The sequence below is a fragment of the Callithrix jacchus genome, chromosome 5 (genome assembly GCF_049354715.1).
Source record: "Callithrix jacchus isolate 240 chromosome 5, calJac240_pri, whole genome shotgun sequence".
Lineage (NCBI taxonomy): Eukaryota > Metazoa > Chordata > Mammalia > Primates > Cebidae > Callithrix > Callithrix jacchus.
Genome location: NC_133506.1, coordinates 41,165,752 through 41,183,576, shown reverse-complemented (window position 1 = coordinate 41,183,576; position 17,825 = coordinate 41,165,752). Strand labels below are relative to the sequence as shown.

Below are 17,825 nucleotides of genomic sequence, written 5' to 3'. Positions count from 1 at the left end.
CTGCTTCCTCCCTGGGCCCTAGGGAGCATGCGCTCTGTGCCTACAGGCCCTCCTCAGAGGGCAGCATAGCACAAAGGCCCTGGTGGCTCTGACACTGCTATCCTGAGCCTCAAGTGTGAAGTACCCCAGCTGTCCACTCACTGTGGTGATCCAAGGCCAGCTAAAGTCTGACTTCCAGGTTGGGGACAGGCACAGCTCCTCATGCTCTGATACCCCAGGGTGTTCATGCAGGCCCTGCTGACGGGGTTTGGAACTAAGGGATGCAGGTCCTTGGACTCTTCAGACCTGCTGAGCACAGGCAGAGGCCACCAAGGACCCAGCTGTGTGAGACCTGAGGCACCCAGGGGCCATGAAAAGGAGATGCTTGGAGGAAAGGGAGTGTGGTCCCAGAAGTAGCTCCAGCTGCCTAAGCCTTCTCTGCCCTCAAGACCCTCACACATTCTTGGGGGGGGGGGGTTCTGTATTTCCTTTTACAAATGAAACAAGGTGGGAACAGGGTGAGGGGTGGAGTTGGGAAGGCATCAGGACCTATATACATGGGACTTGGAAGGAGTCTGAGGTGGGGAGTTGGGGATGGGCAGGGAGGGGAGCCTTGGCAAAGCCAGAATCTATGTATCAGTGACAGCCGGGGTCTTGCTGCCACCCCAGGGGCCCCGAGTCCCACCAGTCCAGACCAGCACCCCTGGGGCTCCTCCTCCCCGCAGGGTATGTTAAGTGGGGTGAGGTTCGCGGCTGGGGCCCTGCTCACGGCCCAAGTCCCGGTCCTTGGCCTCTGAGGAGGACGATGAGGAAGAACCAGAGCTGTGGCTGCGGCCTGACTGCCGGTAGGCAGCACTCAGCTCCTGCAGCCGTTCAGGCGTCGGCCCCCACTTGGCAAAGCCAGGGTCGTTCTGTAGGAAGAGCACGGCCGTGTTGTGGACGGCCTTGTAGTGCATTTCCTCCCTGCGGGCAAAGGCAACAGCTCAGGGTGGGGCTGGGCCTGGCCTGGTCAGCCCAGCCTCTTTCCCCTGCCCTCCCTGGCACCCACTTCTTGCAGATGTGCTGGGAGCCACTGCGGTACTCATGCTCAAAGGCAGGCAGGACCAGCTGGTGGCGTTTGAAGCGGCTCTGCTCCATGCGGGTGAGAGCTGGTGTGGGGGGTTCCCGCCACTCAGGGATGAACACGATGAAGGACAGGGGCTCCAGTGAGCCCTCAAGCAGTTTCTGCGGGAGGGGACACAGGGTGGGCATCAGGGCTGCCTCCCAGGTTGCTGGCAATCCTGCCTGTTGCCCATCCCTCACCCTCACAATGTACCCACCTCAAAGTGAGAGACCATGGCATCCATGAGCTCCTCGCAGAAGGGAGGGTTGGCCTCAAATGAACCACTCAGTGGAGCAAAGTCTAGGCAGGGCCTGGGGACAGGAGTGAGCATTCTTAAATCCCATCAGGACCTAGTCCCTCAACCAGAAACAGGTACCACCCCCAACCCTAGGCAACCACACTGAAGAGATGGCCTGGCCAGAGGCCAGCATTCACCCTAATTCATTGCAGCATAAGGCATGATTATCCCCACTGAATGGATGAGGACAGTGAGTGGCGCTCAGGCTGGGATGCCTGTGTTCACCAAGCTGGAATTGGGAACCAGTTCTGAGCCTGCCACCACCAGAGCAGAAGCTGCTCCCAAGATCCCCAGCTGCTGAGCTCTGGACCTCCAGAGGTCCTGGCCATTCTTCCTTCTGGAGACAGCATTACCTTCTCTCATCTGCTCACCCACACCCCTAGTTTGTAAGGCCTCTGAGGTCTGTGGCCCCATTTCTCACTCCTCTCAGGGCCTCACGTGTTCCTACTCTACCCTGAGCTGACTCACAGAAACCCATAGGCTGGCTTAGGGGTATCACGTGCCTGCCCAGAGCCAGAAAAGCTCAGGCTCTCACAAGTTAAGCAACATGTCCACAGTCACATTTGGAAAGAGGTGGAGGCAGGGACTCCACCCAAGCCTGCCTGACACTACAGCCCAGGAAGCAGTCGGCTAAGGTGGGCCCCTGTGCTCTGGAGACCACCACCCTGGCCTGGGTAAAGGGTAGCCCCTGGCTCTCACCCGCGGGAGCCAAAGTAGCCATCTGTGTCAGGGAAGGCAGAACAGTACTGGCGGAAGTAGCAGTTGAGAGGTGAGGCAAAGCACTCGAAGCTGACACCGAAGAGACGGTGGAGGGCCTCAAAGACGTGCACAGGCAGTGATCCCTGCAGGCCAGTCCCCTCATAGAGGCCCACGCCGAACATCATCTGCGGAGTGGCCACAGTCAGCACTTGGGGCTCAGCCTCTCTGTTCCCTCCTGGGGAGCCCTCCCTGCTGCCCCAGGCTTGTACCTGGTACCGTCGGAGAAGACACCAGACCCGGGGCAGGAACCTCTCAAAGGCAGAGTCATCAATGCAGCTGTAGCGGTAAAGGAGCCACTGCGGGGTAGGACAGAGAGGAGTGGCCTTCAGCAGTGCTCCCTCATGTCCTCATCACTGGCCTCTTGCTGGAGACTTTGCCCAGGAAAGATCCCAGGCCACGACTCATCCATCAGCTAAGGCCTTCCTCCCCACAGCTCTTACCAGCTTGCTGAAGTAGTTGCGGCTGACCTTGACCATCTCTCCCTTATACCGGATGCAGACCACATTGTTCTCCATGTGCATCTCCACACTGGGCACGGGGGGTGCAGACACAGCCAGCCGGACTGGGTAGCAGTACACCAGGCGGGGCTCCACCTCAGGGGCCTCCACCTCCTCTGTGGGCAGGGAGAGCAGTGAGGGACCACACCTCATTCTCACGCTGCAGCTGCTGTGTATGTGCCACATGCTTTGCACCAAGAGAGGGAAGTCCCATCCCACAGATCAGTATACTGTTGCCCGGTTCAGTAAAAGGGGAAGAAAAAGCCATATAAAGAAACCAGCCAACCAAATGGCTGGGGCAGAAACTGGTGGCCTGTGTCAACACCCTCAGTACTGAAGCAGACCCCATCTGTCATGCCTTGGGGCTGGTAGGCAAGTAGGCTCAGGGCTAGGGGTCCTGCTCTCCGGCAGAAGTACAAGAACTACATCACCGTGATCGTAATAGTGATGATCCCTTATTTGGGGATCTTTCTGGGCCAAGCGGTTTGAGTTACCTGTGAGTACTCACACAATCCTACCAGCAGGTGCTATACTTCAGTCTGGGGAAGGTGAAGCTTGCAGAGAATGGATGTAAACTCAGGTACCCCTAACTACAGCTCCCAGCCTTTTACCGCCAGTATCTGGTTCTCCCTTTATCACTTCTCCCTGTTTCCCAGAGAAGTCCAGCCAAAGGACACAGCAGGTTCTGCCCCAAACCAGTCCCTGGCCTTGAGGCTCAGCCTCATTTGTCCCTTCCATCAGGGCACAGGGCTGATGGCATCACAGCTGCCCTCCTGCTCCACCTTTCCCCTACCTGAGATGTTGTTTTCCTTGAGGATGGCAAGGTGCTTCTCTCGGATCCGTTTGACGTACTCCAGGGAGATGTGGTAGATCTTACTACAAATGCCTTCCACGGAGTCCTTGGCTGCAGCCGAGACGTGGGGGCCACACTGCCTCCGCAGGTGCTCCAGGCGATCCTGGAGGAGACATTCTGGATCAGGGCACTAGTGGAGGCCAAAGGGGCTCAGCTGGGCTGGCAGGTAAGCACAGGGCTGTTGGGAGTCCAGCAGTCCTTGTTTTGAACCAGCTCTGCTACTGACTAGCTGTGTCACTTGGACAAATCCCCTGGCTTCTCTGAATCTTATTCCTCAGGTGTCAAGGGGACACAAGATACCTAACAGGGCAGTTTGAATATTAAATGTGATCATTTCCCTTAAGGGCTTATGAAGCGCCTGGCATACAGTAATTGTACAATAAATGCCAGTAGCTTTTGTTGGGGTTACACTGCCAGATCCCATGATAATTACTGGAAAATCAGACAAACCAGCACGGTCCCGCTTACAGCGTTTGCAGTCTATTGGGGAAAGACAATTACAAAACAGGGTGCTTGGCTGCTGCAGACTTGAGATTTGAGCTTTTAGCTACTTGCAAAGATGACTGTCGGGACTTGTAATTTTGCTGAATCACACGTGTAAAACTGAAGAGTGAGAATGAGTCACTCTGGCTAGTGAGTACACCTACCTTTGTCACTCTCTACGTGTCAAGTACACAGTTACTATCGTGAAGTGCGAAACCTTGTCTCTTGTGAAATATGGTCCTGAAAAGAAAGCCCATTGCTAGTGCTGGTGGAGAGGTTTAAGAAGTGATAGGTTTTGGCCAGAAAACAGAATTGTTTTGGACACATTAAGAGTAGGGAATTGAATCTGATGGCGGTTCTTAACTGATATGAACACACACACCCAAGAAAAAGCAGGCCGTCAATCTGTTTCCAAAACTCTACTCAAGGGAGATGCTGAACATTAGGTTGAAAGGCAGCTACCTGTGGTGTGTGGCCAAGCATAAGATTCCATTAAGATTGTTAACGGAAATGTTCTTTGGGAGAAAGCCAGGAGCCTAGAGAAACATCTCCCCAGTCATGAGTTTGGGGACTGAAGAACATCAAAGGTCTGCCGTACTGCACAAGAGGCCACTGGGGGAGGCCTGGCCCAGCGTGGACAGGCAGAGTAGGCTTCCTGGAGAAAGTGGCCACAGAGCCCTAAAACTGGCCTCCTCACCCAGGGGCCCACTCACCATGTAGTCCTCCTTGGAGGCTGAGTGGTCCTTCCGAAGCCAGCTAAAGGTGTCTTCCACATTCCATTTGACCACCTTCCTACTGTCGGGGGATGCACTCCTGCCAGTCAAGGGCGGAAGAAAGGAATGGCTTGGCTCCACCTCCTCATCCCACTTCATGGGCTTGCTGGTCATCAAGCCCTAGGCTTACATTGCAGCCCTTGTTTTGCCTTTGGGAGCTGGCCCCACTTCTACCACCAAGAGCAATGACAGCCCTGCATGAGACCGGGCCAGATGGCCTACGACCTCCCACTTTGATCACAGACCCATCTTTCCTGGGGCAGGAAACAGGCAAACCTGGACTCAATGAGCCGCCTGGCAGCCTCCGCATATTTAAAGAGCAGGCGCTTGGCTTCCTCCCGGAACTTGATTCGGGATAACCTGCATTAGAGAGTGGGCAGAGTTAGAGACCTTCTATACATGACTGGGCACAGAAACCAAATGGCCCAGGGTCATCCCCAGCTGTGGGCTGTACCTGATGGGAATGTCATTCATGATTTCACGAAACATGGAAGGTGACACGATTGGTTCACAGTTGCTGGGCAATAGGGGGTCAGAGCCTTTGTCCACCACCTTGCGCTCCAGCATCCAGCGGTTGAAAGACTCCCGTGGAGGCTCGATGCCTGGAGGACAGGAGAGCTGCTGAAGGCCTGGATTTAGTCAAGCAGTCCCACTTTGAGCTTGGCACAAACAGGAAGCACCGCATTTGGCAGTGAGCAAGACACAGTCCCACTTCAGAAGCTTCTAGGCTGCATTTCCCAAAAGATATTCTACAAATCACTAGTTTTATAGTGTTAGTAAGTAGCCAGGTGTAGTGGCTCACACCTGTAACCTCAGCACCTTGGAAGACTAAGGTAGAAGGATTGCTTGAGCCCAGGAGTTCGAGACCAGCGTGGGCAACAGAGAGAGACCCTGTTTCTACAAAAAAAAAAAAAAAAAAAATTTAGGTGGACATCTCAGCTACTCAAGGGGCTGAGGTGGGAGGATCACTTAAACCCAGGTGGTTGAAGCTGCAGTAAGCTGTGGTCGCACCATTGCACTCCAGCCTGGGTGACAGAGCGAGACTTTGTCTCAAAAGAATAGAAAGTACTATGTAATGTGAAAAAAAAAAGGAGGGGGGGAGGCCAGAGAATTTGAGCAAGGTATTTGAGCAAAGTTAAACAGGTTTATTTACTAATCATAAGAATTAGAGGCTGGGCATGGTAGCTCATATCTGTAATCCCAGCAATGTGGGAGGCCAAGGCAAGCAGATGGCTTGAGCCCAGTTCAAGACACACCTGGGCAACACAGCAAGATCCTCTTAAAAAAATTAAAAACTAAATTTTATTTAATACTTATCCATGGCCGGCGTGGTGGCTCACACCTGTAATCCAAGCACTTTGGAGGCCAAGGCGGGTGGATCACCTGAGGTCGGGAATTCAAGACCAGCCCAACCAACATGGTGAAACCTTGTCTTTTAAAAAAAAAAAAAAGAATACTTATCCATTTCACTTACTCCTTGTGATAATCCAAAGGTATAGATACTCTTGTTTTTTTGAAACAGGGTCTTGCTTTGTCAGTCAGGCTGGAATGCAGTAGCATGATCATGGCTCACCACTGGCCCCCACTCTGCCATCCCCAAGCTGGCCTGGCCAAGCCTGGCTCTTGCTAAAGGTGGGTGAAAATAAAGGAGGCTGCGGCCCGGAGGCAGGTACCCTCTCGCTGCTGGCACAGCTCCCGGTAGTGCTGTCGAAGCTTCAGGATGAGCTGAGAGCGGAGCAGCTCCACTTCGGGGTGTGGGGGCAGCACCTCTGAAGGCCCTCGGTGCTTGATGACAGCATTGGTCTGGATGTCCAGGTCCCAGTAGACCCTTGGGGCAGAGAGAGGAGTGATGAGGATGCCCTGCCCACCCATGCCACACCCTACAGTTCCGAACAGGCTGGCATTAGCAATGGATGCCCCCAAGCCAATCAGCAGGGACTCACTCAGTGGGTCGGAGGAGAGCTGCCTGCTGTTTATCTTCAGGGGATGTACCCCACATCTTCAGCGTTGGGGTTCCTGGGACACTGGGGGAGCTGGGCACCGACTGGCCTGTGGGTGTCACGGGGATTTCAATCTGTATTGAAAGTCACAAAGGTGTCAGGTCAGGAGATTTACCAGAGAGGCTCCATCCAACAGTGCACAGCTGGTGAACCGTGTCCCGGGCCCCCCTCCTGGCCAGCCTGCCAATGCCCAGCCCCTGCAGGGAGCCTGTGGGCTTCCCATCTGAGCTGACCGCTCAGCAGATGGTTCCTGGCTGCAGACACTCACCTTGGGCTTCTTCACACCATTGCCACTTGGCTGCTCTTCTGAGAGCTGCCGCTTTCTGGGCTTGTTCTCAGCCGGGGGGGTTTCCACCAAGCTTGAGTCTTGGGGTAGTGGGGTCGCATTCAGCCCCAAAGGGTCCGACTGGTGGAGGGAGACCAGCAGAGTTGCAATCAGGGCCAGTGTCTTAAGGGCCCCAGGACATTGAATCCTCATGCCCTCCCACCCCTGCTCCTACTCCTTAGAGAAGAGCAGAGGGGCTGGGATACAGGCAGAGAACACAGCTCCAGTTCTGCCTGCAACTTGCAACTGTGACCAGGTGTGTTACTACCCTTCCTGTTTTCTTACTTTCAGAATGGCCGTGCTAAGCCCCAAGTCACCACTGCGATTAAATGAGTCAGTGAATATGACTTGCTTAACAAGGCATCTGGCATGAGATCAGTGCTCATTACACATTATTTTCCTCAAGAACAGACTGAAAGTCAGGAATAAAGGAAAAACTCACAACTGCTTATTGTTGTGAAAAGCAAGGCCCTGCAGATGGGACTCTTGGTAACGCCGAGAGAATGTATAGTGGTAAGTGGTGTGGGCCTGAACTCACATCAGCTGTGCATCCTGCTCTGCCTACTACTAATTGAGGTCTTGGGCCAGCTGTTCCCCATCTGTGAACCTCAATGTCTTCACCTGCAAAATGGAGATGCCAACTGTCTCGACTGTGCCTAGTAAAGAAACGCTGCCCCAGCTGAGATGAACCCAAAAGCCCATGTTCCCACCAGACAGCCCATGCCTGTACTTCCCGTCACAGACATGTCAGATCCTAGAATGTTCTTTTCCTCCTCACTCACTTGCTAATCCGCTTGCCTTAAACACTCACTCTCAGAGCTTTCCCTGTCTCCTTGCCTTCCCCAGAGTAGGTCAGGATCCTGATGTACTCTAACACTATTCCTCATACGAGGACCACAACTGTAACTGCACCGTCTCCTAGCAGCCTGTGGGTGCTCTGCAATGGCAGGGAGCAAGTCTGTGTTGTTCATTCCTGTATCACTGCATAGTGCCCACCGTGCAGCAGCTGCACAACCATGTTTACCTGTCAGTCTACCCTATGTGAGTGTAGGTTCCATGAGGGCAGGGACTGTGTCTGTCTTGCTTGTCATTGTATCTGCAAGTGCCAGCACAGGGCTGGGCACTGAACAACTATTCAGGGTACATCTGGGGAAGGCCCAGGTGCCAGAGGCCACTCTGAGACCCCCACCCTAGGCTGGCACTCACAATCACATCGTGCTGCCCCAGCACAGGCATCTCCCACAGGGACTGGTTGGTGAATCGGTTGAAGTAGTAGGGACGATTCTCCCTCCGGCTCCAGCACTTCTCCCAGCCTGCGTGCACCAGCTCCTCTGCAAACAGGCATGAGGCCCAACCAGGGTCAAGGCTGCTCCCAGGGTGCCCTTCCTACCCCACCACCCCACTGCTGCTTCCCCTCAGTACCTGGGAGGTCCTGCACCAGGCGGATTGGCTTTGGAGAACAGGGCTGGCTCTGATTGGAGGTGCCCGGGGAGTGACTCAGCAGGGACGCTTCCTCCCGGGGGCTGCCGTGATTCTCATTGGCCATCTCCGCACCCACACAGGACCTGCTACACAGAGGACCAGAGTGTCAGCTCCAACCCCTCACCCGCCAATTACAATCCACCCAGGGGCCCCAGTGACCACCCACAGATATGGAGAGATCCAATAGGGTCCTATCCTAAAGGGCCAGCATGGTGCCACAGCAGCAGCCCTGGGATCTAATTGCAATTACAGCTGTTCAATGGGTGCACTCCTGCTGCTTGCTCTGCCTAAAATGCCCCTCCCCCTCTTCTCTGCCTGGCTTGCTACAGGGTTCACAAGCTTCAGGAAGCCTTCTTTGACTCTCCCTTCCCCAGGCCAAGTGGTCAGAGCTCCTCCTCAGGGCCATGAACAACTCTGTCATAACACTCACTCAGATGGTCTGGTCTATCATCTGAGTTTGTCTCTCCACTACGCTGTTAGAACTTCCAGGAATAGGAATTGGTCCAATTCAGCTCTCTGCAGGGCTCAGCACAGGACCTGAACCCAACAGGAGCACTATTGATTCTGCAAATATTTACAAAGCAGCAAGAGCAGCAAATAAGACCAAACAGGATCTGCCCTTAAGAAGCGATTCCTACAAGAAGGAATAGTAACAACTCTCAGGAGGAGATGGGATTTTATGCTCCCATCCGGTAACATCTAAAAGGAACAAAGCACACTAGGGAAGGGCATGGAATCTAATTGGCCCCTTATTTTACACTACACAGCAGGAAGCAATCGGTTGCTAAAAGAACCAATGCAACCGAGAAGGACTATCTAATTCAGCCCTTCATAATCCCCAGGTGGATATTTACTGTAAGAACCAGCAGGGAGGCCAGTTCCTTCAGATCTGTATTCCCTCCTCCCCCACCCAAAGCAAAGCCAGCATGAGCCTCAGGTGCTTCGGGCCTGGGGCTCTTAGACACCTGGGGGCTGAGATAGAACTGTTTCCAGTAGGTCACACCACCCAAAAGACATCAAACTTTTATCCACAAGACCACAAGGCAGGCTTAAATCAGTTATCTTTTCATGCTGACAATTTATCAACTCATTGTGGTCACAATGATTATCTCATGCTGATCAGAAGCTCCGATTGGTTGTTGAAGACATCATAGAAATCATTGGGACATTGATTTTATTGCACACTCCGTCACAGTCGTCTTTGTTGATTGAGAAAGGGAAAAGTGAATGGTTCCTCCGGCGGTACAGTTTGGCAGATAAAAATGCAGGGGACAACAGGACATATGTACAATAAGGGCCTTGATAACAAAAAGGTTGAGAGTCACTGACCAAGGTAATTAAAAAACAAAGCTGCCTTGATTCTCTGGGAAGGAAGAATTCCTGGTGCCCTGGGGGCTGAGCCCACAGGTTTCAAGACTGAAGTCCCCCCTTTCTCTCACCCTCTGAAGTCTGCAATGCTAGCATGAGAGGGTTTTCTTCTCCAGCCGGATGGACCCCCACAGGGTCCCACAGAGGCGAGGAAAGGCCTGCAGGAAGACTCAGCACAGGCGGATGGGCTGGTCAGTAGTGGAGTGGACGGGGGCTCAGGGGATTCCTTGCATCAGCAGCTGGAGAGCAAATAGGAAAATGGAGAGTCACAGACCTGTGGGATGCTGCAGAGCAGGGACAAGAGGTGCAAAAACAAACAAGTTGGGAGCCTCCAGGACAGGGCTGGACACACCGGGAATGAGGATGAGGGAACACCAGAGATGAAAATGTTACCAATAGGTTTGCTTTCATGGGCACTTGACCTGTGCGCCTGCACAGGTCAGGTCCCCAAGTTCAGGAAAGCCCTGAGTTTGGTTTAAAGCTCTGCGGTCACTGTCTTAACATTTTTAATAACTTTTTAAAAAGGAGCCCACATTTTCATTCTCTACACTGAGCCCCATAAACTCTATAGGCAGTCCTGTCAACTCAAGCACCCTTAGGATGGGCACAGTGGCTCCAGCAACTTGGGAACTGGGGTGGGAGGATTTCTTGAAGCCAGAAGTTGCCTCAGTAACATAGTGAGATCCCAGCTCTACAACAAATAAAGTTTTTTGCTTGGTCGATTGTTTTTTAATTTTTTTAATTTTTTGAGATGGGAGTATTGCTCTATCGCCCAGCCTGAAGTGCACGGCACAATCTCGACTCACTGCAATCTCCACCTCCTGGGTTCAAGCGATTCTCCTGTCAGCCTCCCGAGTAGCTGCAATTACTAGCGTGCAGAACCACACCTGGCTAATTTTTTGTATTTTTAGTAGAGACAGGGTTTCACCATGTTGGCCAGGCCGTCCTGACCTCAAGTGATCCAGCTGCCTCAAGTCATCCACCCAGACTCCCAAAGTGCTGGGATTACAGGCGTAAGCCAGTGCGCCCGGCCCAAAAAAAAAAAAAAATTGCACGTCCAATCCCAGTTACTCAGGAAGCTGAAGTGCAAGGGTCACCTGGGTCCAGAAGTTCGAGGCTACAGTGAGGTATGTTCATGCCACTGTGCTTCAGCGTGGGTGACAGGGCAAGACCTCACCTCTTAAAAAATAAAGTAGCCTTAGACCAGAGAAAAATCAACATACATACATATCATTGATCTGGGGGCACAATCACAAGCCCCCCACAGCAAGTGAAAGACAGGCTCTGAATAATGTCTTGCAAAAAATAAAAACATGCAAACACATTATGTGACATATCTTGCTTGCCTTTATTGAAAAATATTTTTCCCAAAACATCCTGTGGTATTGATGCACCGGGTAGATGAACTTTGCAGATTACGCACAAGCGGCACAGCTTAGTGTGAGGCCGAATGGGGACACTGCAGCATTTCCAGAGCCAGCTGTGCATCAGAATCATCTCAGAGTTTGTAAAATATACATATATATTTTCAGACTCCTGTGCCTAACTGAGCATATCAGGAGCCAGAAATACGGAGGGGAGGCACACAAAAGTTAGTATTTTTAAAACGCACCCTAAGAGTGACTGGGAACAGGATGACTCATTTTTTCACGCCATTTGAAAAAATTTACCCATTTTTTGCGATTAAAACCATTTTTAATTTCCCATGTGACTTGAGTGCCGCAGGTCTATGACCAAAGCAGCAGCCCTGGAGTTGTACAGACCCGGATTCGGGGCCCTTCTGCTTTCCGGCTTATAAACCGGAATCACTCGACCGCTATGCGTAGAGTCCAGTATTGTGCGCTCTCAGTAAGACATAACTGCTCTTAAGATAAGGTTTTTATTTATCCTGTGGCTTCCCGACCCCCATGCATACCGAAGCTTGCGAATCACCGCTGTTCAAGGATAAACAACTGTTATCTGCGCAACCAGAGGAACCCACCAGAAACCAGAGTCCGAGTCCGGGATTGGAGAAAGGAGGGGCGGGACTATCTCCGCAATGTACCAGTGAGAATTCTCTGGCCCAGTAGGGCGGAGTCAAAAGGCTAACAAAGTGCGCAGGCGCAAGAACGCGCGAAGGCGAGGAGGGGCGAACCCCAGCGCGCGCGCGCGCGCGCACCTACCCCCCACAAACACACCCCAGTGGGGGTGGGCTGTTTGGCGCGCGCGCGCCGGCCCATCTCCCGGACTCCGCCCCCCGCCCCGCTGCGCGCTCCCGCCCCCGGGCTGAGGCGACTCAGAGTCGGAGCCCGACACAAAGGCGGTGGCGGCGGCAGCAGCGGAGGGGCTCTAGAGGCCGCTCCGCTCGAGCTCTCCGGGCCCACCTCCCTCGCCTCGGCCACCGGCGCGGCTGCCAACCCGCGGGTCTAAGATGGCGGCGGCAACAGAGCCGGGGCAAGCGGCAGCCCCGATCAGAAAGCGCCGGAGGGGCCGCCACCGCTCGGCTTTGGATCCCCAGACCCTGGCGCGGCTCGCTGCGGGACCATGGCTTCCTGGGACTCTTACCTGCCTGGAGCGGATTCGAGGGGACGCGGCTACACGTTCTGCTCGACCGCCCGTTTTGCCGCCTCCGCCTCGCCCTCCCCAGCGCCGCTGCCGCCATCTTGTGTCCCGGGCCGGGACTCCGCGCTGCGCATGCGCTGGTACCGCCTTTGAGGGACCTTGCCACGGCCTCGCCGCCATCTTGAGTGTGTCAGGGTCGGCTGTCTTTTAGCACCTAGCTTGCTTTCGGCCCCCTCCCCTTCCTCTCATCCGTCTTGTCCTTGCCCCTGCTGTTCCTTGGGGCACTGGGGAGGGGGAGACAGTTTTGTAGGCCTGGGGGTAGACTGAGGAAGGAATTAATTCACTGGCACTCCCCCGCCTCAGTTTCCCTCGCGGGCACACCCGCAGGAGCCAGATACTCTTGGTGGGCGGTGCGCGGCGGGACTGGACTGAGCGTGCGCACTAGGGGGCGTGGGGCCGTCTTAGAACCTGCTGGGGTCTCTGGCTGGCTCGGCGGTCGGCCCAGGGGAGGAGTCCTAGTGACGCAGGCTCGGTACGTAGCAGAGACCTGGGTCCTGGCACCCGCGCGGCTCTGCCACTTCCGGTCAGTCTCGTGCCTTCTCTGGGCCTCTGTGCTGCGTGGTGTCGGAATGTTATGCAGCCCTGCCCCATTCCCGGGCTACATGCACATCGAGCCCAAGCTGTAAATGCTCTTCAGTAGAAGGAACTTAGACTAGCCTTGGGAGGCATGTAATTGAGATGGTTTGGGCAAAGATGGGAAATCAACTAAATGCATCATAGGGCCTTTCCAACACTGACATATCTATGGCCATTAGTTGCAGTTCGAAGCTTCTTCACTGAGCCTTCAAACCGGCTACGGAGGGTAGCCTGGCAGGGAACTGGCAGCTGTGAGGTGCTCCTCCTCCGGCTCGCTGCAGGATTCTTTTTGGTAGGGGCCTGCAGGCGTCAGAGTAGTAGCTCCACCCACTTCTGGCCTCCCCAGTAAGCAGCCCTTCCAGTACTAGTTTGAGAAGAGGACAAGCTTGCCACCTGCCGTTAGACCGCCGCTTGTGTGGAGCCAGAGGCTGCAGGTGACCCGGCTGGGCAGCCTCTCAGGTGTCTGGTCCCGGCTGCACGCAGCGTGGGGGCGGGCCGGGGGAGGCTCAAAACAAACGGAGGCACTGATACGAGTAATTGAGAGCTAGGGTTCAGGTTCTCATCTGATTTTAATCCCCAGCTCCTCCACCTTGGAGGAGTTAACCAATTTAAATTTTAGTTTCCTCAGTGGAAGATGATAAATCCACCTATCTCATAAAGGTTTGGTGAGAATTAACTCAGGTGATGCATATACAGTCCTCAGCACAATACCTGGCGCTTCCAAAGTGCTGAATCAGTGTTAGCCGTGATCATTTCACAGGCGTGTCAGCATTGCTCCAAGTAGATTTGAGCCCTTCAGAAATAAGCCCCCTTATAGGCACAGCAGTTCCTGCCCTCATATCCGAACTGGCACAGTTTCCGGTTCAGATAAGAGGCTTGATGGGAAACCGGACTCCTGGGCTCTGTCTCAGATTTGGAAGAGCAGGGGCCAGTCTTGATTTATGCCTGCTGCCCTGGCATAATTACTAATATTGCTTCTTTTCTCAGAAGTGCCTTCCTTTGGGGCCGGGCGTGGTGGCTAACCCCGGTAATCCCAGCACTTTGGGAGGCTGAGGTGGGTGGATCACCTGAGGTCAGGAATTCAAGACCAGCTTGGCCAACACTGCGAAACCCCGTCTCAACTAAAAATACAAAAAATTAGCCTGGCCTGGTGGTGCGCATCTGTATCTCAGCTACTTAGAAGGCTAAGGCAGGAGAATCGCTTGAACCCAGGAGGCAGAAGTTGCAGTGAGCCGAGATTGTGCCACTGCACTCCACCTGGGTGACAGAGCAAGACTCCATCTCAAAAAAAAAAAGTCCTTCTTTGGACAATAAATTACATGGTCACTCTTGACAGACGGAATGACAAGTTTTCCAAGGTCCCCAGCTAGTCTTTCCTTACACTAAAGTGTAAAAACCATGTAGTGACTGTTACCCTTTTTTTTCTTTTTTTTTAGACGAAATCTCGCTCTGTCACCCAGGCTGGAGTGCAGTGGCGTCATTTCGGTTCACTGCAACCTCCGCCTCCCAAGTTCAAGTGATTCTCCTGCCTCAGCCTCCCAAGTAGCTAGGACTACAGGCATGCACCACTACACCCGGCTAATTTTTTGTATTTAATAGAGATGGGGTTTCACCATGTTGGCCAGGTTGGTCTCAAACTCCTGACCTCAGGTGATCCGCCCACCTTGGCCTCCAAAAGTGCTGGGCTTACAGGCATGAGCCACCACACCCAGCCCATTTCTTTTTCTTTTTTTAATTATTTTTATTTTTATTAAATTTTGTAGACGGAGTCTAATGCTGTCATCCAGACTGGAGTGCAGTGGCATTCAACTCGCTGCAACCTCCACCTCCCCACAACCTCCACCTCCCCAGTTCAAGTGATTCTCCTGTCTCAGCCTCCTGAGTAGCTGGGATTACAGGCACCCACCACCACATCCAGCTAATTTTTGTATTGTTAGTAGAGACAGGGTTTCTCCATGTTGGCCAGGCTGGTCTTGAACTCCTGACCTGAAGTGATCTGCCCACCTCGGCCTTCTAAAGTGCTGGGATTACAGGTGTGAGCCACTGTACTTTGGCTTTACTTATTTATTTATCTATTTATTTATTTATTTATTTATTGAGTCTGGCTCTGTCACCCAGGCTGGAGTGCAGTGGCACGATCTCAGCTCGATGCAACCTCTGCCTCCCAGGTTCAAGCTATTCTCTTGCCTCTGCCTCCTGAGTAGCTGGGATTATAAGCACCCACCACCACACCCAACTAATTGGCCAGGTTGGTCTCAAACTCCCGACCTCAAGTGATCTGCCCGCCTTTGGCTTCCCAAAGTGCTGGGATTACAGGTGTGAGCCACCGTGCCCGTTTTTTTTTTTTTTTTTGAGACAGAGTCTTGCTTTGTCACATGGTCTGGAGTGCATTGGCACACCCTTGGCTCACTGCAGCGTGCGCCTCCTGAATTCCAGCAGTTCTGCCTCAGCCTCCTGGGTAGCTGGGATTACAGGCACATGCCACCATGCCTGGCTAATTTTTGTATTTTTAGTAGAGACAGAGTTTCACTATGTTGGCCAGGCTGGTCTTGAACTCCTGACCTCAGCTGATCCACCTTCCTCAGCCTCCCAAAATGGTAAGATTATAGGTGTGACCACCACACCCAGCCCTTTTTTTTTTTTTTTTTTTTTTTTTTAAATAGAGATGGGGTCACTATGTTGCCCAGACTGTCTCTAACTTCTGGACTCAAGCAATCCTCCCACCTGGGCTTCCTAAAGTGCTAGGATTACAGGCGTGAGCCACTGGTATGCTTGGCCATACCTATTAATTTCCAAACTGGCCTTGTGATCCTCCAGCCTTGCTTTTCTTCTAGTTCATAATCTACCATGGGGCTACAGATATCTGGCTATATGGCAGATATCAAATCACTCTGGGCTTAAAACTCTTGAATATCTCCCCATTGACTACAGGACAAAATCCCAAACCCTTAATTTGGGTTACAAAAGCAGAATTATAGTGAGCTACCACCGCAGAATATTTACTAGGCACAGTGTCAAGCACTTTACACACATTCATTTTATTCATGATCTGGACCTTTATCTCTTCTTGATCCAGTCCCAGCTACAACAAACTACTTAATAATTTCCCTAAATATGCCAGGTTCTCTCACGACCCAGATCCTTTGTGGTGGTGTTTTTTTGTTGTTTCTTTGTTTTGTTTGTTTTTGAGGCTGAGTCTCTTTTTGGACCCAGGCTCACTGCAGCCTTGACCTCCTTGGCTCAAGTGATCCTCTCACCTCAGCCCCCTGAGTAGCTGGGACTACAGAAGCACACCACTACTCCTATCTAATTTTTTTAAATAAAATTTTGTAGACAAGATCTCACTATGTTGCCCAGGCTGGTCTCAAACTCCTGGCTTCAAGGAATACTCCTGCTTCAATTCTATCTGGTAGCAGGGCTGGCTGCATGATTTAGAAAGGCTCATGCTTACTGATATGGTGGCTCATGCCTGTAATCCCAGCACAACATAGAGCCCCATATCTACAAAAAAAAGAACCACACACATACGAAATTAGCTGGGCATATTGCTGCTCTGCAGTCCTAGCTACTTGGGAGGCTGAGGCAGGGGTGACTGCTTGAGTCCAGGAATTCGAGGCTGTAGTGAGCCATGATTGCACCACTGTACTGCAGACCCTGTCTCAAAAAATAAAAATTAAATGAAAATAAAAATAATAAAAAGGTCTATGTTTGGTTTAATGTCCTGCTGTCACCATCTTAAAAATCTTAATTTTTGAACAGAATTCCCACATTTTCATTTTGCACTGAGCCCTGAATATTTTTGAGATGGAGTCTTGCTCTGTTGCCCAGGCTGGAGTGCAGTGGCAAAATCTCAGCTCAATGGAACCTCTGCCTCCCAGGTTCAAGCGATTCTCTTGCGTCAGCCTCCCCAGTAGCTTGGACTACAGGTGTGTGCCACTGGGTCCAGGTAATTTTTATATTTTTAGTAGAGACAGGGTTTTACCATGTTGTTGAGGATGGTCTCATACTCCCGACCTCAGGTGATCCACCCACCTTGGCCTCCCAAAATGCTGGGATTACAGGCATGAGCCACCATGTCCAGCCCTACCCCTGAAAATTATGTCACCACTCCTGGCTGGTCACTAGCTGCCAGGGTCTCTGAGAATCCCTGTCTCAACTCAGGACCAAGCCCAGCCTCCACACTAAAGCAGAAACATAAACAACCAACTCAGGTATCCACATGGCTTAACCCCCTTGTTCTCTGCCACTACAGCAAGAAGCTGCCAAGAGGGAACCACACATTTCATCCTGAGGTCCTGGCAACCGGGATTCCACTCCGTTTGCCCCCACCTGGGCTGGGCTTGAGCTGCCGATAGACCCTACCCTGAGGTTTAAATTATGCGAAGGCAGTTTTCAAGGGAAGTGAGCCTGGCCCCAGGAAAGCTGTGGAAAGGAGGCTTCCACCCCAACTGTGGTTCCCACAGGGAGTGGCTCTCGGGCCATTCTGGGACCAGATGAGAGAGGCTATTTAGGCCAAGAATAGTTGAGAGAAATGAGGCGTTTCCCTTGGTCTTCCTGGCCCTGGAAGCGTCTGATGTGGTGTACTGTTTCCGCCATTTCTTCCCTCGGCCTGTCCTAGAGTCTTGAGAATAAGCGATAAATCAGACAGACAGTCTGTCTTCAGGGAGCCCACACAGCAGTGTGGGAGGCAGACATATAAATAAACCCTCTGCCACAGGGAGATAAGGGC

The 17,825-nt window shown here is 52.6% G+C and overlaps 1 protein-coding gene across 8 annotated transcripts; it reads right to left on the bottom strand.

Annotated features, from left to right (window-relative positions):
- Positions 1–442: 442 nt before the first annotated feature.
- On the bottom strand, positions 443–12,585 carry PCIF1 (phosphorylated CTD interacting factor 1). Of its 8 annotated transcripts, none has more exons than XM_078371783.1 (18): positions 12,464–12,585; positions 9,991–10,158; positions 8,982–9,115; positions 8,492–8,637; positions 8,276–8,400; positions 7,013–7,150; positions 6,688–6,818; positions 6,418–6,572; positions 5,199–5,346; positions 5,021–5,104; positions 4,685–4,784; positions 3,429–3,591; positions 2,579–2,751; positions 2,348–2,434; positions 2,079–2,263; positions 1,299–1,392; positions 1,028–1,203; positions 443–942 (listed from the first exon to the last, which is right to left on the bottom strand). In XM_078371783.1, exons 4-18 carry the CDS (start codon positions 8,613–8,615, stop codon positions 711–713), a joined length of 2,115 nt encoding a protein of 704 aa, XP_078227909.1. In that variant the 5' UTR covers positions 8,616–8,637; positions 8,982–9,115; positions 9,991–10,158; positions 12,464–12,585; the 3' UTR covers positions 443–710. The 8 variants fall into 8 exon arrangements, with proteins under 8 accessions (XP_078227909.1, XP_078227911.1, XP_008994279.2 ...); XM_078371785.1 differs by having other exon boundaries at positions 8,492–8,634; XM_008996031.5 differs by lacking the exon at positions 8,982–9,115.
- Between the last annotated feature and the right edge of the window lie 5,240 nt (positions 12,586–17,825).